This window comes from Mirounga angustirostris, unplaced genomic scaffold, assembly GCF_029215605.1.
Source record: "Mirounga angustirostris isolate CCGP_5_RB_7025 unplaced genomic scaffold, mMirAng1.0.hap1 SCAF_2, whole genome shotgun sequence".
NCBI classification, from domain to species: Eukaryota; Metazoa; Chordata; class Mammalia; order Carnivora; family Phocidae; genus Mirounga; species Mirounga angustirostris.
The window spans coordinates 49,820,718-49,846,823 of NW_026991710.1; the positions used below are offsets into that span (position 1 = coordinate 49,820,718).

Sequence of the window (26,106 nt, forward strand, 5' to 3'; positions counted from 1 at the left end):
TTGATATGAAAAGTTGGAGTAGAGTACATCTTAGCTCAACTTGTCTTTCTTTTTGTTCCTGGATAGGTGTCCTTTTTCTGACTCTTAGGTGGTGGTTAGGCTCTGCTTTCTCTCTAGCCTGCTGACATTGGACATCCTCATCTCCCTTCATTGTCATTTCTCCCACTCAAGGAAACTGACCTGCCCTTTGTCTCTTTCTCAAGGATCACACTCATCATTGAATCCATTATAATCTGATAATGTCTATAAATTTGTTGCCCTTTTCTAGTAGGAGATATAGATTTTAGTTAGGATTTCTTTTTTTTTTTTAAGATTTACTTATTTAGTTGAGAGAGAGAGAGAGTGTGCACATGGGGGGGGGGGTAAAGGCAGAGGGAGAGGGAGAGATCCTAAGCAGACTCCATGCTGAGCGTGGAGCCCCACCAGGCTTGATCCTACAATCCCCGAGACCACAACCTGAGCTGAAACCAAGAGTCAGAAGCCTAACTGACTGCTCCACCCACGCGCCCCTAGGATTTCTTAAATAAAAAATAAAGACCCCCACTTCCCCCCAAGGAGTGAGAATTTCAGAATTGACATAAGAAAATTAATATATGGTCGGATGAAACTTGTAGTGCCTTAGAGAATATGCCAAAATAAGGACAGGCTGTCTTTTTTGACCAAGCTTGTCTAGCCCAACATTTCTTACAATAACAGAAAAATGAGAGAAAGAAAGCACTCTGGAACATTTTATTTTATTTTAACCAGACCTACTTTTATACTTTGCAGCATGAACTTCTCAATGCCATCTTAAATCCTTTCTGAAATCAGGCAGGGAAGAAGTAAATCAGCAAATAGTAATAACGAAGTAATAACCCCATCACAAAATACTGTAATTATTACATTTTTTAACTTTAAGAGCTTTTATTCTCCTTGGTTTTAATGTTTCTTTTTCATTTACAGTTGAAGAACTTAATGATACAACACACATGATTATGGCCAAGAAAAATAATGCATGAGATACTGTTTTTAAAACTTTAGACTAATCTCAGTAATAAGAAAAAATTAATAAAAAATAATAATAATGTTTCCTTATCATCCTATGCTGTCATCTCTAAGCTATTATTAATAAAATGTTAAATGTGGTTTTGAAAGATAGGTTATATTTAATTAGGTTTTAATATCTGAATTGTAAGAATCTTGTCTAGATTATTCTTTTGCAGACCTCTTATGTTACCGCAGTCTTGATAAATGTTTATTTTGATGTTATGGTAGTTGAGAATATTTCATTTGGTTGTTACTGGAATCCTTTGTTCCCTTCCCTAGATTGCTTGTGCTGTTTTCGCTGCCCTCTTACATTTCTTCTTCCTGGCCGCCTTCACCTGGATGTTCCTGGAGGGAGTGCAACTCTACATCATGCTGGTGGAGGTTTTCGAGAGCGAGCATTCCCGGAGGAAATACTTCTACCTAGTGGGATACGGGATGCCCGCACTCATCGTGGCTGTGTCAGCCGCGGTAGACTATAGGAGTTACGGAACAGATAAAGTGTGAGTTTATCATTTCTTTCCTCTTTTCCCTCTCTTTTGAAATCTAGTTGAAATAAATGCTTTGGATTTTCTTGGAAGCTAAGGTCTTTATAATACCTCCCAGCAAGAAATGATTGAACTGGAGAAGCAACTGGGGATAATTCAATTCATGGTTATACTTTTGTTATGATATAGAAAGAGAAGAAAAATCCTGAGATTCAGTAGGATGCTGTTTAAAACAGCTTAATTTTCCCACAGCTACATCAGAGCCTTGAGTAATTATAAGAAGATGAGTGCTTTAATATCTTTCAGAGCATTGAGACATTTGTCAAATGAAGAACTAGCTATGTCAGAAAGTGTGTGTTCAGAGGACAGTGCAGTCCCTGATATTAATGGCTTCTCTTCTTCCTGACCTGTCAGTTCTAGTCACTGGAAAAAAATTTATATCATTAACAGAAAGAAAAACAATAGGAGCAGGGGCAGCTTGTAATTCCCCCTCCCCTTTTTTTTCCTAGGTGGGTATTGGGTTGTAGTGATGAATGTTATTTTCACTATACACTCAGATTGGTGAGACATACATGAAGTGATGTCCAGCATACTGGAAAGGAATTCAGTGAAAAATATTTTTGTAATCCACATCAATATAACAGTTGGCATCCTGAGAATGAATGAAAGTTTCAATAGAAAAAGATTAGAAAGAAGACCAAGATAGAGTTCCGATGAATGCCCACATTTAGGACATAGTTTGAGGTGGGGAAATAAAAATAAGGACAGACAAGAGCCCTAAAAGAGAATGAGAACCTTAAAAGAGAATGAGAAGGCCATTTCAAGATGGTGTTTCAGAACACCATCTGCGGTGTTCTATATCAAAGATAATTCAAGTAGGATAAGCACTGAGGAAAAATTATTTGTCCTTTGCAACAATTATTTTGACAGTGCTGGAAGCAGAAGCCAAATTGGAAGTTTCAAAGAAATAAGTCAATAGCAAGAAAGTAGAGTCTTAAAGTATTACCTATACCCTGAAAAAGTTTGATTGAGAAATAGTGAAAAGATTAACTTGTGGTTACAGTAATGAAGAAGAATTTTTAAAAATGAAGTCCAAAAAATGTCTAGGGGTGGGAAGAATCAGTGTGATAGGAGGAGATTAATAGAGGGAAAATATCTTATGCCTCATTTGTATGTAATATATAGAGAGGCTGAATGAAAGTGAAAGGTCCTAAAGGAATAGAAAGGCATAAGATTATACATAAGATTAAGAAAACCTTGATTTAATACAGGAAGTGGCTTTGCAATTCACCTAGCCCAAGACATTAATTTCACAGATGAAAAAATCAAGGACCAGGTAAATTAATTGCCTTGCCCATGGTTATAGAGCTAGATAGTGGCAGATGTGTGATAAAATAAATCAGATTTATTTCCACTGAACTAGGAATGGTTTTGGAAAAGTAAAATGACCCCTCTCTTCTGAGATGAGTGTGAAGGAAAGAACAGATAAGATGAATTTCAAAGTGGAACCACTTTTCCATCAAGTAGAAGAAGCTGACTTTTGCTGTGTGAGTAGGCGAGGTCACGTTGAGAGGACAGGAGATTTGAAAAGTCTTGAAATGAGCACTATGGAAAATGTGTTAAGGAGTCAATTAGACATTAATTAAAAGATTTCCAAGCAGTAGTGAAAGCTCAGATGAGGTTAGATAACATCAATTTGTACAAAAGTTAATAAGCCAAATTTCATGACTTTCCACCAGCAATCAGCAGCCTGAATATGCTGGCAATAAAGCAGCTCACTTCCCAGAAGAGAGGATTCATAAGGAGGGAAGACAAGCAGAAGCATTATTCGGAGCATAAAGTAGAATATGTGTCGGTTCAGAGGCACCAACAATACGGTTGAAAGAAGACCATCTCACTTCTGTTGAATTTTTCTTTCTTTAGTACAGGGAAGGCTATAAAAGGCCATTTGTCTAAACATAACTAATACTAATTATTTTTTAATCCAACCTTTATGAATTGTGGTCAAATCTGAGTTCATTTTGTGGATCCCAGTGACAACTTTGGAAAGAATTAGGATTAGATAAAAATATTAAAATGCTTGCTTCTAAGGACCTCTGAGGTGAGGGGAAATTAGGTAGATCAGACTTTTTAAAAAAAATAATACCTTTACTGATATAATTCACATACCATAAAATTCACTCTTTTAGAGTGTATACTTCAGTAGTTTTTAGTACATTCACAGTGTTATGCACCCATCACCACCACCTCATTTTAAAACCTTTTCATCACCTGAAAAAGAAACCCACTAGCAGTCATTCCCCTTAGGTCATAGGATTTTACATTTTAATTAATGCATATCCCCTCTAAGATATCAAATTGCGTGATATAGTGATTTGTGACCTTCTACTATTCAAATATTGTTCTTAAGAAATTCCATTTTGCTCTCTTGCAGCCCCTGATTTGCTTTTATATGTTGTTGTTTTTATCTTTTTAGATATTTGCTAATTTTCCTGTTCCTAAACTGACTCAAACTCACTTGCTTTGCGTTTTAATCATTTATTTTGAGACCGATGTCATTTTCTGGATAGTAGGGATCTATCTTTTCTTAGAATCAATAATATATAAGTCTCTTGTGACTGTTCAAGCTTTGGCCATCATTGCTTTAATTTCCTGCACCAAAACTGAAGCTCTCATTTACTGACATTATTACTGTGTGGGAATAGAGGCTAATTTACTTCCCAGGCACCGTTTTAAAATAAGCCTTCATAATAGTTCAGTTCCACAATTATGATATTTCCCAACACAAAGAGCAGCAAAGCCGATATAGAGAAAAGGGAAGATAGATGAAAGAGGGAGAGAAAAAAATAAGGAACATTGCTTTAAAATTCTATCCCAGGCAGACACAGAGTATTTAGTGTCTCATTTGTACATTGTAAATAAATCGTCCGCAGAGGAACCTTCCAGAATACATGGGAAAAATGTTTAACTTCTACCAATTGGGAACGCATCCAATCCAGGGTCTATTTTGCCCATTGAGGAAGCAGGTGTGGAAAAAGAAACATCATTCAGGCATTTGTATTTACTTGAGAAGCTGAAATGAACAGGTCATGTTTTCCATCAGGAGTTTAATCAAGATATCTTCTCAAAGAAAAATATAAACAATGAATTTTTACAGAACTCGAAGGATTTCTGCATATAGAATTATATACCTTGTTCCTTATTATCAAATCTGTCTTTGTTGTTCTGGTTTCTATTACTATCGTCGATTGCTTTTATTTGACTGTCGATGGCATTCCTGACTGCCTGTTCATCTCATGACTTTTTCTCATGTAAATCTATCTCAAATTGTGCTGTTGTTTTTTTGTTTGTTTATTTGCCAGTGTTACCTTCTTATATGCTACATTGATGTTTTTAATACAAATATATAAAGTAAACAGTCTTAAATAAACTGGAATTAGCCAGAATTCAGGGAGACACATATTTTCAGCCCTTTTCTGTAAATTCTTATTAAGCTCAATACAATGAATTTTATGTCTCAGAAATCTATTTCACTTATTTTTGGAACTTTGTTATTAAATTTTTACTTCAGTTTCAACCACTCAGAGTACATCTAGAATAAACCATTGAATATATATTATACTAATCCAAATAATAATAAACATTCTTCCCTTTTCTTTCCTCTTAATGTATCTAATTATATTTTATTATCCTGACAATGAAGTTTTATTGCTGAAACCTTTAACAATAGTAATAATAATAGCTTACATTTCTAAAAAGCAGAGATTCATATCAATGGTAGGAGATAAAATTAGAAATAAAATTAGTTTTGTAGGTTAGATAACTGTTATTTTGATACAGATAGTGCTAACTATCATATTCCATCTGACTGATGGATTATGATGTGTTTTTCTATGAAATTTTAGGGTTGTTGAACCGATTATTATGTACAAAACACATACACACAAAGCACACATAATTTGATTTTGAGAAGTTGCTTAGTTTGCCATCAATTTGCAAGACTTGTAAGAGAATTTTATTATTATTTTTTGATGTTGTTTAATCAAATCTTTTTATCTGTACTGAGATTATCTCGAGAATGTATTTAGAATTACATTTAGTCACAATATTTGGACATTTAAAAAATTAGATTAGAAGACCAGTACAATCATAAAAAAAAAAAAAAAAAAAAAAAAAAAAAACCTCTCAGCTAGTGGACCACAGTTCTAAATTGCAGTGTTAACAATAGGCATTTATTCAATTTTATCTCTGTTTTTTTTAAATCTTCCCTTAGTCTCTCTTATAGTCTTATTCATATGCACATTCAGTGAAGCCATCCAATAAATGATACTGTCAGAAGATAAAAGCTGGCATTGACTTAGCAATAATTTAAACATGGCTGATTTAGAAATTCTGTGCTAGATACTTTTATTTTATGAGCTGAAACTAATTAGTTCATGTAAACTTTAATTACCTCAATATTATCAAAAAAATACAAACCGTTTTAACAGTTAATTTTTTTTTAACAGTTAATTTTTATTTAAAGAGAACTTCACATTTATAGTTTATACCACTTCCCTCACAATCCAAGTATACAATGGAAAAAAGAGTGGTTAATGTGATGGGTAGATTGGAAAAGGAGTGGGAGCAGGTTCCAGAAGGAAGGAGGGCTCTGGAAAGGAGTGAAGCCTGAGGAATAGCCCAAGACTTAAAATATGGGCTTGAAAATTTGTAAGGGGTTTCCAAAAGATGTCAATTAGGTCATAAACAGTTATAACGAATCAGAACATCCTTGAGTACTAGAAGCATAACCAAGGTCTTAAAAATAATTGAAATCAAATTTTATGATCTGAAAATTATTATAAGTCATCTATTAAGTCGTATTTGTCTCCCTAGCTCACTAGTTTAAGGACAACTCTAAAAGAGGTAGGATCTCCTCTGCTAGTTAAAAGCCATTCCCTGCCCCCACCCCCAGTTTCTTATTTTCACTTCATTATTCAACCAATATAATCATTTGGGTAGAAAAGTGATTATTGATTCTTTAAAATACCAGATTATAGTATTATTCAAGAAAGAGCTGAACCAAAGAACATCGAACCTGATGGGGGCACTTGGCTGGCTCAGTCTGTAGAGCATGAGACTCTTGATCTTGGGGCCATGAATTCCAGCCCCACATTGGGGGTGGAATTTACTTAAACAAACAAACAAAACACATTGAACTTGATAGTATCTACAAGTTATATGCACAGCGTGTTTATTTAGTATGTTTCACAATTTCGAAGCACTTCAACCCACTCACAGGAAATTATATATTAATTTGGAGTAGTTCTCCAAGCATATTATTATATGTTATAAAATATTCCCACTTGTAACATTTCATTGATATGAAGCATCCACCTTACTGACCATGTTATTACCTTGATTTTAGGTTGACCAATGGGAAATAGGATAGATAATGAAGAAGTATTTTTCACTAACATAGATCAAGATGATTATTCACTATGTGTGTGAGGAATACTGTGTGTCTATATGTTATTTTATTAAAGGCCAAGAACATGATTTATGTATATGTGTATTAGAGATTGATGGCTTATTGTGTCATCATTTCATCACTTGGGAACCCTCTGATTGGGCATAAAATTATCATAATATATAAGAATTTGGGGTTGAGAATAATCTGTCTACGGCCATACCACCCTGAACGCGCCCGATCTCGTCTGATCTCGGAAGCTAAGCAGGGTCGGGCCTGGTTAGTACTTGGATGGGGTTGAGAATAATCTTTTCTTTTAAGGAGTTGGCCATACCGGAACTATTTAAGAGAACATCTGGATTGCTGTCCTGTTATTTACAAAATGTGGTTAAATGTTGGCCCTAAGTTGAATGTTGGTCTTAAGTTCTTATTGGAACCAAAGAAATATGATAACTTCCACATCTAGACATCACTTTGTATCATAACTCCACCCACTAGAAGTTTACAGTAAAAAAAGACAGATAATAACATATGTTGATGAAGATGTGGATGAATTAGAATCCCCACATATTCCTAGTGGCAATGTAAAATTGTGTAGCTAGCTACTTTGGGAAACAGTATGACAGATATTCAAAATGCTAATCATAGTTATTATATGACCCAGTAATTCTAGGTATTAACCCAAGAAAAATGAAAATCTAGGTTCATTCAAAAACTTGTACATGAGTGTTATTATTTATATTATCCAAAAAGTGGAAACACTTTTTCCAACATTTGATGAAAAGATAAACAAAATGTGGTATATCTGTATGATAGAACATTATTTGGAAATGAAAATGAATGAAGTATTGATGCATGCTACAGGATGATCATACCATAAAAACATCATGTTAAATGAAAGAATCCAGTCATAAAAGACTGTACATTGTATGATCCCATTTATATAAAACATCCAGAACAGGTAGACCTTTAGAGAGAAAATTATAGTGGTTCCTAGGACTGGGGAGTGGGTAGGGAAGCCATTGTGAGTGAATTTGGTAGAGACAGTGAGGAGTGACTTTAGGTGGGTACAAGGTTTCATTTCAGTGCCATGAAAATATTCTAAAGTTAGATTATGGTGATAATTTTACAACTTTTAAATAGACTAAAAACATCGAATTGTATATTTAAATGGATGATTTATAATATATTATATTGCAATAAAGCTGCTTAAAAATACTTAAATTTTTACTAACTTACCAAGAGATGACTTTATATTTTAAAAGACTGAATATTTTTACTTGAGACATGTTTCAACAATCTATGCTTTCTGTACAGCATATAAATTTCTCATCTACTCATTGAGAATTTATAAATTTCAGCAAAACTAGAACTTTCATTTATTCTGTGACTCATTGTTTTCTTTGAGAAACACGTAGTAGCACCCGGAACTTCGGAGTCAGGTAGACTAGGATAAAATTTGGCTCAACTAATTATTAGTCATGTGGCTATGGGCAAGTCAGTTAGTGTTCCTGAGTTTCATTTTCCAATCTATAATGTGGCAGTTACTATGTAAGCACTTTGCAAAACTATTACAAAGTTTGAGAATATGTATTTTTGCGTATGTGAGTAAATACATATGTATATGTGTCTGTGCATATGTATGTATATATATTTAAGCAAGCATATGTATAAAGTCTCTGGCATATATAAACGTTTATTAAATTAGAACTATTATTATTATCGGTACTCTTATTTGGCTGGTCCAAATGAAGGAATACAAACTTTATGATTAGCAACATTGTTTTAGCTGTAAAATAAGTTGTATTAAAAGCATCCATTTATAGAGTTCTGTTTACAGTTCTTGTGCTGCTGCCTCTATTAATTTAAGCAACCTGGGACTGTGGGAATTATTCCAGCATTTAGTATTAATAAATTAAAACAGATAGTGCTTTTCTAACCATTGTAGTCCACCATAAAAACTGTAGGATGTATTTTGCTGAAGAAAGAATGAAAAACTTAGTTTTTAAGAAAATAACATATTGGGCACATGAAGACAACATAACCTGCATTTTATGTATGAGATCTAGTTTTGAATTCTAAGATCCAAAACTGTAGCTGAACCACAAATTCTAGTCTTGACTACCACGGGTCACAATCCATTCCTGCATCGCTCTGCCAATATTTTTTCCAGTTCATGTACTTGCTCACAAAGTGTTTCAAGGTTAGATGCATGAGTGTGCTGTGATGAAGATGGCACTAAAAGAACCTAACAGACATATTACGCAGTAAGCTTAGAACTGGAGTTACTATGCCGGAAGTATATATTTGTCCCTTTTCCTCTTCTCTTCCTTTTTTTTTTTTTGCCCCAATTCTCTTTATTCCTTTTTTTCTCTCTCCATCTTCCCAGATATATGTAGTAGAAATATAAAGAGATCTGCATATGTTACAGAGAAAAAAAAGATTATGTATTATATAAACGCTCATAAACAACCTGATATAATTAAGCCTTGTAAATTTTATGGTCTAATAGTAGCCAAAGATTGTTTACAGGCTACATTGAATACTCACCAAGGATGGCTCCATCTGAGATTTAGGGTCCTGTAGAAAATGAAGCAAACACCAGTGTGAACTTATGTTATTTCAAAAAACTGGTGAATAGTCAGATGTCTACTTTGATAAGAGCGAATTAAATAGGCGACAAAAATACAATGTCCCAAAGCATTTTAATGGCACTATATGAAACATGCTAACTTAGAGTAAGAAACTACACTCTGGTAATGTTACTGTCATCTAAAAGCTTTGTAAAACATAGGTTTTAAGTGGCATTTATTTATGTTGGGTAATTGGTTTACCATTTTTCTAAATACAGAATCATACATTTTTAAAATGACTGATGAAAATAAAGTGGTGAGTAGTTTAATAGTAGAAGAGAATAAGCTTTAGAAGTACGGTTTTCGGTTGTCCTGTTTTGAGAAATTAAGTTGTTTCATTATTTTATTTTTCTCTTTTCTGAGTAAACATGAATGTGGTACTTGCTGGATTGGTAACAGACATTTTTGAGGAAGACTGATCCAGATATCAGCATGTTATTATTTAATATGCAATAATGTTTCTTAGATTTTGGAAGACAATAATTCTGGAAGAGAATAATATGTCCTTGTGGATTAGCACCAGTTCTTTTTTCTTTAAGATTTTATTTATTTATTTTACAGAGAGAGAAAAAACAAGCAGGGGGAGCAGCAGAGGGAGAGGGAGAAGCAGGCTCCCCACTGAGCAGGGAGCCCGATGCTGGGCTTGATCCCAAGAACCTGGGATCACGACCTGAGCCGAAGACAGACGCTTAACCGACTGAGCCACCCAAGCGCCCCTCACCAGTTCTTTAGAATATTAAATTAATGTCGTAAGACTTTATCAAATATATAACATTATATGTTGCTTTTACGATTTGAAAAAAAATGCTACAAAAAGAATTTTTGTGACATCTTTGTATTTAGGCAAATGAGAAAAAAAAAGTCAAGGCTTATGATATATGACAAGTACTCCTTTGAATTCCAAAATATGTCTGGTCTTTTAAGATTTTTCAGTATTACTTCAAATAAGCATGTAGTAAGGTTAGAAAGTACTTGTTTTTCAACTGCAAGTCATCTCTTTTGTTACAGTACTGCTATAAACATATTAATAAATTATATTCATATGACTTTCCTTAAAAAAGAAATTGACATATCTTAAAAATTAACAAGAATGACATATTAAAATTAATGATTTCACAAATTAAATGTTGCTTAGTGGATAAAGGCAATTTTCAAATAAATTATATTCTTCAATAGCAGGTCTGTCTGGCCATTTGCAAAATGGACTTTACTGGGCTTAGTGTAATAAGTTGTTCTCTAGCATTTGTCTCCTCTTAACCAGTACATTTTCACTATATCCAACTGACATTGAATGGCCTAGACTTCTAGAATACCATGATGTGGGATATATATGCCCAAGCATATAATGAACACCCCACATAATATTCTGCTTTACCTTCAAGCCAGGGTGAATTCTTTCAACATTGGCACAGGGAACTCATGGCAGGAATCATGCAAACTTTTAAGGTAGTTAATGGGAAAGAGAGGAACTATAGAAAGCTCTGAGAAAGCCAGCATGTGGCCAAAACAACAGCAGGTATGGCCATATGGCAAATGAATTAGAAAAGGGATTTTGCCACACTGCCTTCCAGAAGATAGTCAAGCCCAGGCAGCTCTCATGAAGGGATGATTTACTCGGTACATTTTAATTGTTTCATATTGCCTCTTACACTGTTCAATTCCAAAGGGAATTTAAATCTATTATACCAAATAGATATTGAAGCGTTTTCTTAAAAAATAAAAAAAAAATAGTAACTTCTAAAGTAATTTCAGTTCCACATTTAAAGATCACTGTGCCAAAAGCATGTTTATTTCCAACTAAGCATTTGCTGAAACTGTTTTCAAAAAAGTAAAGCTTTGTAAGGCTAAAATTTAATAACATTATTTTATTTTAAGGTGAGATTATTTAACATTTTAAAATCCCCTACCTAGTCTAAGGTACTCTGTAATAATATAATTTAAATTATTTGTATAAGAAGCACTTAACCTGTAGAAAACATTTTTCAGAAGAAGCACATTTTCCTTTAAAAAGATTTGCTGAAAATGTGTTTTACTTCTCAGATTACCTCTTAAAAACTTGTTTGACCTACAAAGGAACAGGGGCTATACTAGGAACAGTCATTTTAAAATTTATTATTAGTATTCTATCATGTTATAATTTCAGCAGAATTCTTGGAGTGTGTGTGTGTGTGTGTTTGCATGCACATGCATGTGTGTTTAATCTAGTAAAATGTCATGCTTTGTCTTTTATTGTTCTTATCTTGAGGGAAAATACTGTCTTTGTTGAGAACAAGAGAGACTCACGAACATTCCCCTGCTCTGGTCTTCCCCCCTCCGCACATACACACACCTTTATTAGGATAATAACAAGCTAGCCTATGGTCAGCATGAAGATAATGTTCATATTTCAAACTTGAATTTTCTAATTTGTTTCTGCTTATTGGCAGCACCATACTTTTATTATCCATGACCACATTTTTAGAACAACAGACCAATGAGAAGATAACTACTCAAACTAGTAGCTAATAGTTTAAGTATGGATTTCTCCCCTAATAACACTTTTTCAAATAGGATTATTATGTATATCTTGAATAAAATCATCTATGTAAAAAATGTGAACTTATAATCAGTTTCTTTTTGGAGTACAAATATTATATTTCTATTGAAATTAGTTTACGTATACTTAGGAGAAGAAAGTCAGATTTTGTTGTTTTAAAATTGTTTTTTTTTCAGGATATATGGTTATTTTTGTTTTTCCTAAGAATCTAGATTTTAACCTTTTTTAAAAAAATTAAGTTACAGAAAAGAAAAAGAAAAACAATAAACATCACTGCCTCTATCACTCACATGTTAAGCTATTGCATTTTGGCATGTTCCTTCCAGTAATTATTAAAATAAAACATATAGTTAAGCCCTTTCAATTTTAGTTTTAGTTTTAGTCCCTTTCAATTAAAAAAATTACATATATGTATCTATCAATAATATGAGTATTATTTTAAATACACAGCTTGAACAGCTATGAATGCTGACCCCCATGCAGTCCAAAAATCTCCATTTAACTTTGGATCCCCAGCCAAAACTTAACTACTAATAGCTTACCATTGATCAGACAGAAGCATAACCAATAATATCAAAGGTTGATTAGCATATATTTTGTATGTTATATATAATATATACTGTGTCCTTACACTAAAATAAGCTAGAGAAAACAAAATATTATTAGGAAAATCCGGGTCACCTGAGTGGCTCAGTCTGTGAAGCGTCTGCCTTTGGCTCAGGTGGTGATCCCGGGGTCCTGGGATAGAGCCTTGTGTCGTTGGGCTCCTTGCTCAGTGGGGAGCCTGCTTCTCACTCTCCCTCTGCCCACTTCCTCATGCTCTCTCTCTCTCTCTCTCTCACTCTTCTCTCTCTCTCAAATAAGTAAATCAAATCTTTAAAAAAAAAGAAAAGAAAAAATCCTAAGGAAGAGAAAATACACTTACCGTACTGTACTGTACTTATTGGGAAAAAACCCACATATAAGTGGACCCATACCGTTCAAACCCATGTGGTTCAAAGGTAAAGGGCATAGATGCTTCATGTTACTTTTTCACTAACTTTGTTATCATGATCTATCCTATTGACATATAAAAATCCACCTCCTCCCTTTTAACTGTTTTACAACATTTCATCATATGAAGACATTTTATTGACCCATTCCTCTACTGATGGACATTGATAAGTTCCTTTCTTCATAGCGTCTCTGGTATTCCATTCATTCTGAGGTTTAAGTAACATTTTCATGATAATCAAGAGGTATTTACACACTTTGGATTCACAGTTTTAGGCCACTTAGCAAAACCACTCTTGACGATTTTCCACTGGAGATGTTTTCTTTTTACTTATGCCTCAAATATAGCAAAATGGCAAATAATTCAAGATATGAGTTTTAACATCAAATGTGATTTGTTCAAAATTTACATTAATCTTGCTCATAACTAGTCACTTCCATTTTGTCTTCCTGTCATCCTGAAGAATAAAAATGTAATTTCCCAGAGGCTTTAAGAATTGGGGGAGTATTAAATGTAACTGAAATTAAGTGATTAATAATTTACTTTTGGGTCATGAATCAACTTCACGGGATGCTCAGGATCATTTGCAACCCTGGAAGCACTGGGAGTAACAATGCACTTTGTAAGACTCAAGAACTCTCAAAGGTTGGCTGCCCAACCTAATTAAACTTCAATCTTCTGATACCAAATTTATTTCTTCTTTGTACTGAATTTCCTCAGATCTTCTTGACAGGAAAATGTCACTTTGCCTGACAGCTGATAGACAGGTTATGTAGCACATATAATTGGAGAGAAAAGGATAGCTTAAAGCTACTCGATTTAATGGCTGTGTGTATGGCTTTTTCTCTCTTTTCCTTTTTTTTTCCCTAAGGTTTCTATGACAGACACAAAAGGCCTTGGCAAATAGGCCTAGTGCCATTTTTTCCCTGCTTCCTCCAAGGGTAATTATCTTACTCCATCAATAGTGCTGTCAGAAATTGGGCACATAATTCAGCATTTAAATGAACAAGCAATGTAATATTTCCTGTCTCCCAGTGGAATGCTTTGCAGTTCACATTCTTCTCTGTCACTCGTTCACTCTTGATGTATGTCCCACAGCCAGTCCTTGAATGCTTTCTCTCCCTTGTGTCTCATTGCAGATGTTGGCTCCGACTTGATACCTACTTCATTTGGAGCTTTATAGGACCAGCGACCTTGATAATTATGGTAAGAACTCCTCATTAACTATGTGTTTCCCAGGTCAAGAACTAAAACTTCCACCATCCTTGCATTGACTACCTTTGATTCACATAGATTATTTTGGGCAAGGCATCTACTTATCTGACCCTATATAACTCAAGCAATGAGACACTCATACTTTTATATTGTAAAATACTTAATCAAAAATGTTGCCGAAGAAAACAGCCCGATCTCACAAAAGCCATTTGGTTCTGTACGTTTTTAAACAGTGATGATTTCAAGTTTCACAGCAATATATTTCCTTTCTTTTTCATTTGGATAATTTGAATTATGAATGGAATCGGAAATTGGAAATGCGGCACTATACCTTACTATTCCTTCCAGTTTTGTTTTTTATAAACATCTCAAAAACTTTAAAATCCAAAAGCATTTCACTTGAGAATGGCACAAATTAGTTAAGCAAACATTCTGGAACCATACTTCCTTTTGTATTTTTAGATGCATAATGTCTTGATTATTTCACATATGAATTACTTATCCTAATTTTGGTATTATTATTTATGTACTCATCGCTTTATAATACAAAATTGTTCTCCATTTTTTAAAATAAAATGGCCTCTTGATTTTGAATAAGATATAGATCTACAATTCACTATCTGAAATCCCTTGAAGCAGGTATATTTTAGAATTCAGAAAGTTTTCAGACTTTAGAAAGATAATATGGTACATGTATTGCATATTATATAATATTCCTTGTAGAGAATAAGCAGTTGCCCCAAATCAAACACATCAGCCAATACTCACAGTAGGGACTGGGCAGGACTCTGAAACCAAACACAGTAATAATTCAACAGAAAAAAAAAATTGGAAAAGTAGCAGCAAGTGGAATAAAGACAGAAGAGCCTTATGTCGGTACAAATCAGGTTTTCCCACCAAATGGGTTTAGTTAAGGTCAGACTTTGGCCACTCAACTGATTTTTTACACTTTTCAAACTTTTTGGACTTGATAAAGGATTTTAGAACTGTATTATTGAGAGAACTTCAGTAGGGCTTATAATTGGATTTCCCTAGTCCCTACCAATCCTAAATTTTGGAACATATAAACAAGCCACATCACAAAGGGCAATTCAATATGTGGTTTTTCTATACAATTTACATATATGTGATATATAGAATTCACCCTGGAACTTTTTGTTTTAAGTCCTGTGCTCTCTCTGCTTCCACTGACAAGACAGTATCACTGGGGGTTTCCGGGACTTTAATCCTAGTTTGATGTAGCATTAGAATTAACCACCATTTTATAATCCTTTTGATCTAGCTCTTCAAAAATGTATTGATTTTAGTATTTATGATTTTGTAATGCAGCATTTCAAAATATATCCCTAAACAACAAATTCGGGGCTTTGTTCAGATGGTAGAAAGAGTAACACACCTGTATATATATTTTTTAAACATATACTTGGCTTTGACTTGCTTTACAATTTCCACAGCATCATTCCAACTGCTGCTGATTTTGTATTTGTTCATATTTTGGCATAATAGTGCTTTGTAACTCGTTGGTATCCCAATTCCCTAAAGTAGCTTCTTGCCTTTACTAATATACTAGGCAATCATCTATGATCAAGTTCCTTTATAAGTATAGCGAGATCTAATTTCCCAGAACAACTCACCTGTTATGGAGAATAGACTTCCTTTTTTTCTTATATTCCAGTTATGCTACATAACAGTACTTTTTACATTCCAGCTTAATGTAATCTTCCTTGGGATTGCTCTATATAAAATGTTTCATCATACTGCCATTCTGAAACCTGAATCGGGCTGCCTTGATAATATCAAGTAAGTGATTTTTCTTTTTTGTTCTCTTTAGCCAACCTAATTTTGGTACCCTAAATTATCCCGACCTTTAATTCTACTGAAATCTTGTGACAAAATGAAGAGGATCAATGTGTTGTCTTTGCTGAAAAGATCACCTGTTGACTGTTGAGATGACTTGATCTTCATTCAGTAGAATGAAGCTGTCTTCAAAAAAACGTTTTCCCCTACACTCTGATTTGCAGCATGATAAGTTTTTAATATGTACATTTATGTATTTTGTCCTGAAAGCAAATACAAAGTATCTGTATCTGGGCAGACTGTTGTTTCTTGGAGCAACAACCATATCTGTTCCAACACTCCATCTCCCCCTCAGGAGCACTGTGAAGAGAGTCAGACGGTGGCACCTGCAAGTACTAAAGGGAGATTTTCCACCACAGGAGAGGAACCCCCAAGATTATTGATCTGGGCATTTTTATAGCTGCCCTCCTCTCCTTCTGAGAGAGGGAGAGAAAGCACAACTCCCTGATGTAAAATCCTATGGTGTATAAATACAGGGCTCCGGGCTTCGGCCCCCTTTGAAATGTTAACGTTTCCCTCCTGGGAGGTAAATCACTCCAAAAGTCTCTTGCTATCTATGCAGCCATCTTTCAACTTCCAAGGTTTGTCCTTTAACCCAAATTCTGTTTTTCTATGCTCAGAGAGCCCTTGCCATGCAGAGATATGAAAATATTCACATTCATTTCCACACTAGTAGCACTTTTGTATATACACAAAAAGAAGCTAATTTACATTTTCTGAAAAGAAAAATAGCTCCTCAGTATAACCAAAACTGTTATCTTGTTCCTTCAGAGGCCGTGACATTTGAGAAAGATAGTAATGTGGAGATGTACGTTAGTCATTAGCATATTATATATTAAATTGCAATTTGTATATAATTTGCCTATGCTATGTATTCACTTGGCTAAATGTTTTTATTTCAGTGAATGTACTTTCAGCAGTTTCATGAGGTCACCTGTGACTTTTCTTTTTTTTTTTTTTAAAGATTTTATTTATTTATTTGAGACAGAATGAGAGAGAGAGAGAGCACATGAGAGGGGGGAGGGTCAGAGGGAGAAGCAGGCTCCCTGCCGAGCAGGGAGCCCGATGCGGGACTCGATCCCGGGACTCCAGGATCATGACCTGAGCCGAAGGCAGTCGCCTAACCGACTGAGCCACCCAGGCGCCCCACCTTTGACTTTTCTTGAACTACCTCAGATAGCAGCTGTGTCACTCATTTTCCATCTTTCTACCTTTAGTTCCTGACATGGTTCCTTGCCCATAGTAGGCCCTTAATGAATGTTTATAGGATAAAGCAATAAATTAAAGACGTTAGTGACAAAAGTGTCTTGACATGAAGCACTTAATTTTGTTGAAGGAACCACCTGTCTAACTTAATTGAAAAGGGTAGCTAAGAAATTAGAGAAAATAATGTAATGTAGCAAACTAGGAATTATCTACTATGAGTAGTAGGCTTTTGTAGTTCTTAATGTTACTTAGTTGAGGTAATAGTCATTATTTTGTTGAATTGTGTACAATTAAACTGCCCTTCTAAACTGTAGTAATTAGTTCCTTGTACCATCTTCTCCTGATGAAATTGAATTTGCATAAATAAATAAACAGGCGTATAAAATATGTTTTCTCTGTCACATCATACTTTTGCTCCCCTTAGTGTAAATTACAACATCTTTGTATCTATTATTTTATAGTATAAAGCAAAGTGCAAGTAATGCTTTATTACCATTTATGTTAGGTTTTTAATGTACTATCAGAAGTAAATACTTTGATATTTAGTAACAGCTTTTATAATGTTAAGAATCAGGGGGAAAAGTTCTTGTACTTAGTACAGTCACATATTTTAAAAGATCAATTTGTTCTGTATTTATTCATGTATATTTCTTTAAGTGATATGGGTTGAATCTTTATGATGTTATAGTTTAAAAAAACAAACACATAAAAGGCAATAATTCATGTAATGACATTGATGGCATTAAGCTTTACATTACAAAGTAAAGAGAATATCTTGATTTAAATTCTGTCCAAACTGTTTTATAGTTTATATAGCCTTTGGGAAGTTTATTTAAACTTGCTGAGCCTTCCTGTCATCTTTAAAATGGGTATAATAATGGGGCACCTGACTGGCTAAGTCAGTAGAACATGTGACTCTTGATCTTGGGGTGGTGAGGGAGAAGCAGTAATAGAATGGTTAGAAGCATGGGAAAGGGAATGATTGTTATAACTGTGACCTGAGGAATTGTAGGGTAGAGATTGTAGATGTCCAGAACAGTGGTCAAGCGTTCCACTCTGTTAGATTCCATGAAGGATACTTTTCTACCAAGGTAAGAGAAGCTGGGAAGGAGGATTCTTTTCCACTGAGACTGGTGGAAATAAATAATAGGTGTGATGTAGATTATGTTGGAGGAACTGGGGCAGGGCAGTAAATTGAGGAATTTTTGCCTGCTCTCCTCTATGAAGTAGGAAAGGTGGCCATCTGCAGGATATAGGGACATGTTGAAGAGAGAAAATAAGAAAGAAATCTCAAGAAAATACTCCTTAAAACTTTGCAGACTCTGAAGGACATTTCATTTATTGAAAACATATTAACATATTAACCATTTAAGAAGTACGTGTAAAGAAATCAGCAGAGCATAATTGATTAGGAAAGAATTTAAGAAAGGTAATAATTTTGAACATTAGGGAGAACACAAAATTTGGCATCCTTTTTATTTAAAAAAATAAGGATCTTTGTAAAATGTATTTTTAAATGTTATGGGTGGTATGAGAGTATTTATTTTGGAAACATAAGCATCATTTATCTGGAAAGGGCATAAAAGTTAATGTCTTCCTGTTTTTGTTTTTTGTATTTTTGTAAAATGCTGAATAAGATGGGCTACCTTGCTCAATTTATTGAGAAAAAACCCACCACATAAGGACTTTTGGAAGTCAATGTCTTTCTTAAAACCATTCATTCATTTATCAAATATTTACTGTCTTTATTATATGTATTCTTTCACACATAGATCTGTCCTTTATCTAAAATGTGTTTCCTTCTCCCCATATTCACTGCCACCATTTTTTTAAGCCACCATCAACTTCTGCAGAAACACTGCAGTGGTCTTGTAACTTCTTTTCCCATATTGATTCTTGCCCCTACCTTCATTAGCCAGAGTGATCTCTTGAAAAGCGTAAATCCCATCATGCAATTGCCTTGGGTAAAACTCTTCAGTGGCTTCTTGTTACTCTCACACAGTAGTCCAGACTACCCTGACCCACTAAGCCTTCCTGTTCTAGTTGCTCCTTTCTTTCCTTAGCCTCTTGTTAAGCCATTTGCCCCTTTGGCCATTCTAGATGGGCTCCCTTTTGCTTCAGGTTTTATTGTTCCTGTTTCTCTACTGACTTTATTTTCCCTAATACAATGCCTGTCTGACTACCCTAATTAATTTAATTATTATTTTAAAAAATAATTTAATTATGTTTTAAATCAAAATTTACTTCACGGGGGCGCCTGGGTGGCCCAGATGGTTAAGCCTCTGCCTTCGGCTCAGGTCATGATCCCAGGGTCCTGGGATCGAGCCCCACATCGGGCTCCTGGCTTAGTGGGGAGTCTGCTTCTCCCTCTGCCTCTGCCTCTCCCCCTGCTCATGCTCTTTCACTCTGTATCTCTGTGTCTCAAATGAATAAATAAAATCTTAAAAAACAAACAAACAGAATTTACTTCACGGTCATTAAAATAAACACGTGTGTGTGTGTGTGTGTGTGTGTGTTAGTTTAGAGCTTTCATTTTGCTGGCTCATTACTATATTACTGATATATTCCAGAACAAATAATAATAGAGTGAATTAGTGTAGGTAACATGATTACCAAGGAAATGAGGTATGCCAATTCTCAGATTCCCAAAAACGTAATCAAAATTTAAAAATACATTTCTATTTGATCTTTGCTTACTTGTCTTTGTCTCTTTTTCATCAAAATGAGTAATTATATTTGGGGGGAAAAAGTAATTCCACTCATTTGAATTTTCTGGTTGAGTTTCTGACAAGTTGAAATTAGAGCTTACAGTAATCATAGCAAAAATAGAAACTAATTTTAAATATATACATATATGTGTAAATAGGAATAAAACAGTTATTGAATCAAATTATATTATTGCTGAAGTATTATGACATGTAAAACCTTAATTCTTGAGGAGCATTTAGAGCACTCTTAACTTTTAACTTCAAAATAAAAATGTATTGCTTGCATAGTTATCAACTATTTCTTCTATTACTGGTTTAATAACATCACAGGTACTTTAAAGAATGAAAAGTAATGGTAGAGGTTTTTAGGGCTAAGAAAGAAAATTGGTACCTGTATGGAGTGACAGGGAGTCTACTTAGGCTTCCCTTCTCTGTGTCTGTCCCTTAGCTCCTTTCCCATGTACAGAATTCTGCATCTGGACTTCTCATTTTGGCTTAGACATGTTTTCTGATTTCTGGTCTCTCCTCTTCACCTAGGTTTGGCTTGAGTGATGGGATGGCATACATATTGTCAGGTGGTTTAAAGAAATAGTTTCACTTTGCTTCCTTCTTCCCAGTTCTCTAATTACTAAAGGAAAGAACAGTAGTAGAGGGGAGTAATGATTCAGCGTCAGACACTTGGGTTTGAATTCCTATCGATCTAATCATTGTTACATTACCTTGCAGGTTTCATCATGGCTCTCAGTCTCAGTATCTCCTCGGAATTGGGGATAATTGTATCTACTTTGTAGAGTTTTGAGATAATTAAATATATGCGTAATGCATACATCACATAATTTGTGCCCATACAAGATGGTTTGATTATTTTGAATACTATGTGAAAAAATACTGCTGCCTTTAGTTCTTTGTGCTTTCCATGGTGAAATTTGCTCAATCTCATATTAAAATCCCATTAGAATTTGACTGGCTTTGTTTACCATGTGGTGTCATTAAGAATGTGTATAAATATATATATATATATATATATATATATAAATATGTAAATTATAAATATATATATGTAGTTTAAGCCAAACTTATTCTGTTATGAAAGAATTGTCTCTAGGAGGGAAATGCTCATTTAATTAAGTAACAAATTCTGTAGTTAGTTCTGAAGAAAAGAAAAAGAAGTATGCTTAGTGAGTTTGGACATATGTCACACATAAAGAAATCTAAGAAGGCTTAGGGATGAATAGAAAAATGTTGTACCTTACCAGCATCCACAATAACTTATTCTGTTCTTGAAGGTAACTTTTACTTTGAGGACTATGTTTCTAGGTATTGGTAGAAACAGGTCAGAATTACATTCAGTTTGATGTTACCTTATTACATTATTACTAGTATTACATTATTTATAGCGTAAGGGTGGTAGGGTTCTAAAGATTGAAAGCAGAAGAGCAAATTGAAATAATCTTGAAAAATGCAACAATATCGCAAGAATATTTAACCCTTTAATTTTTCTCCTTTATATTAACATATTAACATGGACATATATGTATATGTAGCTAGAGAGAAAGGACACACGCAGGAAAGAAGAGAGCCTCCTTTTCAAATGATATTGTCTTTATACTGTAGTCAGAGCAGTATCCTAAAAAGAGTTTGAACCCTTATGAGAAGAGTAAATCTAGTTCTGTGTTGTACTTAGCAAAAATATTGATCCACTTCAAAGTTTCTGGATGAGTTTTTAGGAAAATATTTTTAGTACTTTCTCATTTTTTCAAAATATTAGCTAGTGATATAAAAATTTTGAAATATCAATTTAAGTTTTTTAAAAGGAAGCTCAGTGTAGTCCAATAATCCATGCAGACTTAAAAAGGAATAGCTTATATCTCCAAGCAATTGATTTCATTCTTAGTTTACCTTTCACTACCAAAACTACTAAATTCAAATTTAAATTTTACACATTTCTAATTATATTAAATATTTAGTGATGTTGTTTTTAAAAACTGTCACCTCTTTGGTGAAAAGATTACTGGATCAACATACTATACTAAAGATGTGTTTTACCAAATCTTTCTTTGTCAGATAAACTTCCTAATGCTCATACATACCATAAGCTCTCTAGCTCTAGAAAGAGTAAAAGTAGTAATTGATTTATTTATTCATGTAATAAAAGAAAATAATGTTCAAGAAAATTTTGAAAGGAATATCATCTGTTATTTCATTTTCCCCAGTCTTCCTCCATTTCCTTGGTCTGTGGTTAAAAATCACTGGAAATGTACAATAACATTACCATAAATTATCCAGGTGTATTTGAAGACTAAACAACACTGTTTGGAGTTCTGGGGGTTGCTTGCTATAAGATCACTAGATTTGCTTCAAACAGGTTAAGGAAGTAGGTAGTAGGCAGTCCCTTACTGATTAACTTAATTTCAACAGTAAAAGCATTTAACAATTACTTATTTGGAAAGTGAATTTCAGCCACAGATTCACAAAGATGTGCATTCTGCAAATGTTGTTGCCAGTCTCATTGTATCATGCAATTTAGGCTGTAATCTTAAGTTTTCTGACATGTAGAAGTGTTGGCTCCTTTTTTTAAAGGTTTTTCATTAAAATGCATTTAAATCCCCCTATGATCTTTCCAGGAGCCAGGTGTTTTATGCATCACTGTATTCAGCATACTTTATACACTGGGAGCTGACATTTGAGAAAAACAGTTTGAAGATGACTGTTACAGGCACACTTAGCTGTTCTGCATTATACCTTGAGATTAAATAATAGTTTCACTTTTCCACAAAATAATTAGTTTCATATCAAATTTAGGAGAGTCCATTGCAGTGCAGTCTAAGGATGAGAAAGCCTGAAAGACTACCTAAGGGAAATATAGTTCTTCTTTATAATAAAAACATAAAAATTAGCAGCTCCTTTGTTTTTTATATATGACTTGGACTCAGATTTCCTTTGTATCCAATGTGAAATGTGCAGTCAGACTTTGAGAACGCTTGGTAAATGGAATTTTTTTTTTTTAATGAAACCAACATTTCTGAAGTCACTAGACTCATTTTTTCCCTAAAAATACTTAGGTGCAGATTTCCAAAAAAGTGGTAGAAATCTGAGAATAATTTTAAGTAAATAATATTTGTGTTCCATATCATTCACATATTTAATTTTTAATATATGAACTTTGATTTGATTTTTATTCTTTAATTATTCACTAATTTATTTAATAAATGAGAAGTACTAAAATTTTGGATTTATTTTGAAAATAGAACTTATATAGAATTGGCAAATTTATTTTATATAGAATGTCAGAGGAAGGAGTGGATTGTGATTTCAAAGTTTTTGGCTTAGGGTACTGGAAGTGTGAGTTGTTATTACTAAGATGTGAAACACTGTAGGAAAAACACCTGAGAGTCCAGTCAGGAGATTTTTTTTTTTTTTTTTTTTTTTTTACAACATAACTTTGAGAGACTTACTAAACATCTTTTTTTTTTTTTTTCCTTACTAAACATCTTAATGTAGATGTTGAGTAGGCAGAGCGATGAACGCTGGAGATTTAAATTTGGAGTCATCAGTGTATAGGTTTGTTTTATTTTTGCATGCAGTGTTTTTTATATTTAATTTTTAATTTTTATTTTTTTAAAGATTTTATTTATTTACTTGGGAGAGATAGAGAGAACACAAACGGAGGGACAGGGGGCAGAGAGAGAGGGAGAAGCAGACTCCCCGCTGAGCAGGGAGCCTCCATCCCAGGATCCCAAGATCATGACCTGAGCCAAAGGCAGACACTTAACCAACTGAGCCACCCAAGCACCCCTATATTTTCTTTTCTTTTAGTATTGATTTCATTTTATATATATTTATTACTTTCTATTATGTCAAATAATCCTGTTTTTTATTTGTCACAGTGATACATTTCCTTTAAATATTAAGCAGAGTGAGATGATTGGGGGAAAATAACAATAGTAAAATAGTAAAAGTAGTATGTAGATAGGGCAAAAAAATGAGATAGTGCTATTCCAACCAGACTGGTTTCCCTCACTAATCACAAGAATATGTTTCTGTTAGGATAGCTCTCGGTGTGACTATCAAATGCTGATTAATGTGGCGGCCTAAATCATGACACATGGAACAAAAAATCCAGAGGTAGGTGGTTCCAGAGTTGGTTCAGTAACTCAATGATGTCAGCAAAGACCTAAGCTCCATCTGTGTCTCTCATAAACAGCTGCCCCTTGGCCACTCCTTGAACCTAAGAGTGTGGGTACTAGCTGCAATTGTAGGAAAATTGTTCAAAGTGGATTTTATTTTAAATTGATGATACTGGGTAAAATAAAGAAATTGAGAGTAAAAATGTACAATAAGAGGATCAGTGGCTGTAACCATGGGTCACTCTTTTAGACATATTGGAAATGCAGAACCTACAAAATAGTTTTAGAAAGAGCAGCCAGTGAGATAGAAAGAAGGCTAGAGATCCTGGAAGCTAGGCGAATCAAGTCTTTTAGTTAAGATGGGAACTTAGACTTGACCACTGGACCACATAGAGATCCTTGTGCATTCAGAAGCTGTTTTGGCAAAGTGATTGACAACACCTTATTCGAGTGGGTTGAGGGGAGAATAGGAAGAAGGAGTTAAAAACCACATGTAAAAAAAGCCACAGATATTTTTCTGTAAATAAGAGTGAAGAAATATAGTAGCTGGAGGGAAATATAGGGCCAAGGGAATTTGGGTTTTGTTTTATTGATTGATTAATTTAAGCATGATAGAGATTATAACCTCCTCCTTTTAATCTGGTAAGAATGGACAAGTAGTTGATGCTGGCAAGAGGGGAAAATTGTGTGGTTTCTACATTTGAGTAGGCAAGGGCGGATGGGATCTAGTGTACAAGTGAAGGTTGGTCTTACGTAAGAAGGTGTATAGACAAAACAAATTTTCCTTTATATGATGAAATTGTGACTGAGTTCTGTTAACTTATTGACCAGCAGATGTTTTCCTTTAAAGTAATGCGATAAATTATCATGACTTATAAGTAGTAAGTATTCATTGTATTTAGAAGCATTCACCTACATGGAAAGAAATTATATAACTTTGAAAAATATAACATTATTATAAGATTATTTTAATCCTCTACTCCCCCCTTTATATATTAATATAAATATTAATATATAATTAACATAAGTATTAATATATAATTAACATAAATATTAATATATGGTTTATATATATACTAGTTATAAACTTTATATTGTACTTATAAAATCTATCCATACCTACATGTATGTATATATAGGTGTGTGCCTGAATATTATATTATATGATTTACAGTGTATGTACTTTTTATAAAATGCAAATATTTAAATACTTTATTAATAAGTCAAAATCTTTTATATTTTGTACATATTTAGTAAATTTTATGTGTAATTTCATGAATTTAAGAAGCAAAATAAATAGGTTATAGAGTTTAGAGAAAAATTAATCATCAACAAAAATTACCTAAGCAACAAAATTCTTTTTCCTTTAAGTAATAATAAGGTATGCATTTTGATACCTTAGAAACAATTCTTTATTTAGCTATCTTCCTGGAAATAAAATACAAAGCTATATATCATAAAATTTATTAAGCATACTTTATAGGAGAGTGGCATGCTAATATACCTCTTGGGATATAAGATGAACATTCTTATTTCTCAGAAATAACTGATTATGTATGCAGAAAAAAAACTAAATGGAAATATACTATAAAATGAATAATGGTCACCTTTTAGTGGCAAGATTATGTATAATTTAAAATGTTCTTTTTTGGGCACTTGTATGTTATTTTCAGACAGCACTGCTGATACCAGTTATGTGTTCTTTTCCACACCTCAACCCATTCTCCAACACCGACTAAGTGTCTAGCAATTAAATTCAATCTTGACACGAATCCTGCAGTTAGAATAAACCCTACAGGTTAAGGGCTCAGTTTCATAACACTGCCTCCCACTGGGATGCCAGCCTTGAGTGGGTTGCCCAGGCTACCCA

The 26,106-nt window shown here is 33.8% G+C and overlaps 1 protein-coding gene across 1 annotated transcript in view; it reads left to right on the forward strand.

The window, feature by feature from the left end:
• Positions 1–26,106, forward strand: part of ADGRL3 (adhesion G protein-coupled receptor L3) — an 819,557-nt gene that overhangs the window by 729,654 nt on the left and 63,797 nt on the right. The window contains exons 17-19 of the mRNA XM_045881084.3: positions 1,306–1,526; positions 14,263–14,329; positions 16,047–16,138. Coding sequence (XP_045737040.1) covers positions 1,306–1,526; positions 14,263–14,329; positions 16,047–16,138 — 380 coding nt within the window. The remainder of the gene's footprint in view (positions 1–1,305; positions 1,527–14,262; positions 14,330–16,046; positions 16,139–26,106) is intronic.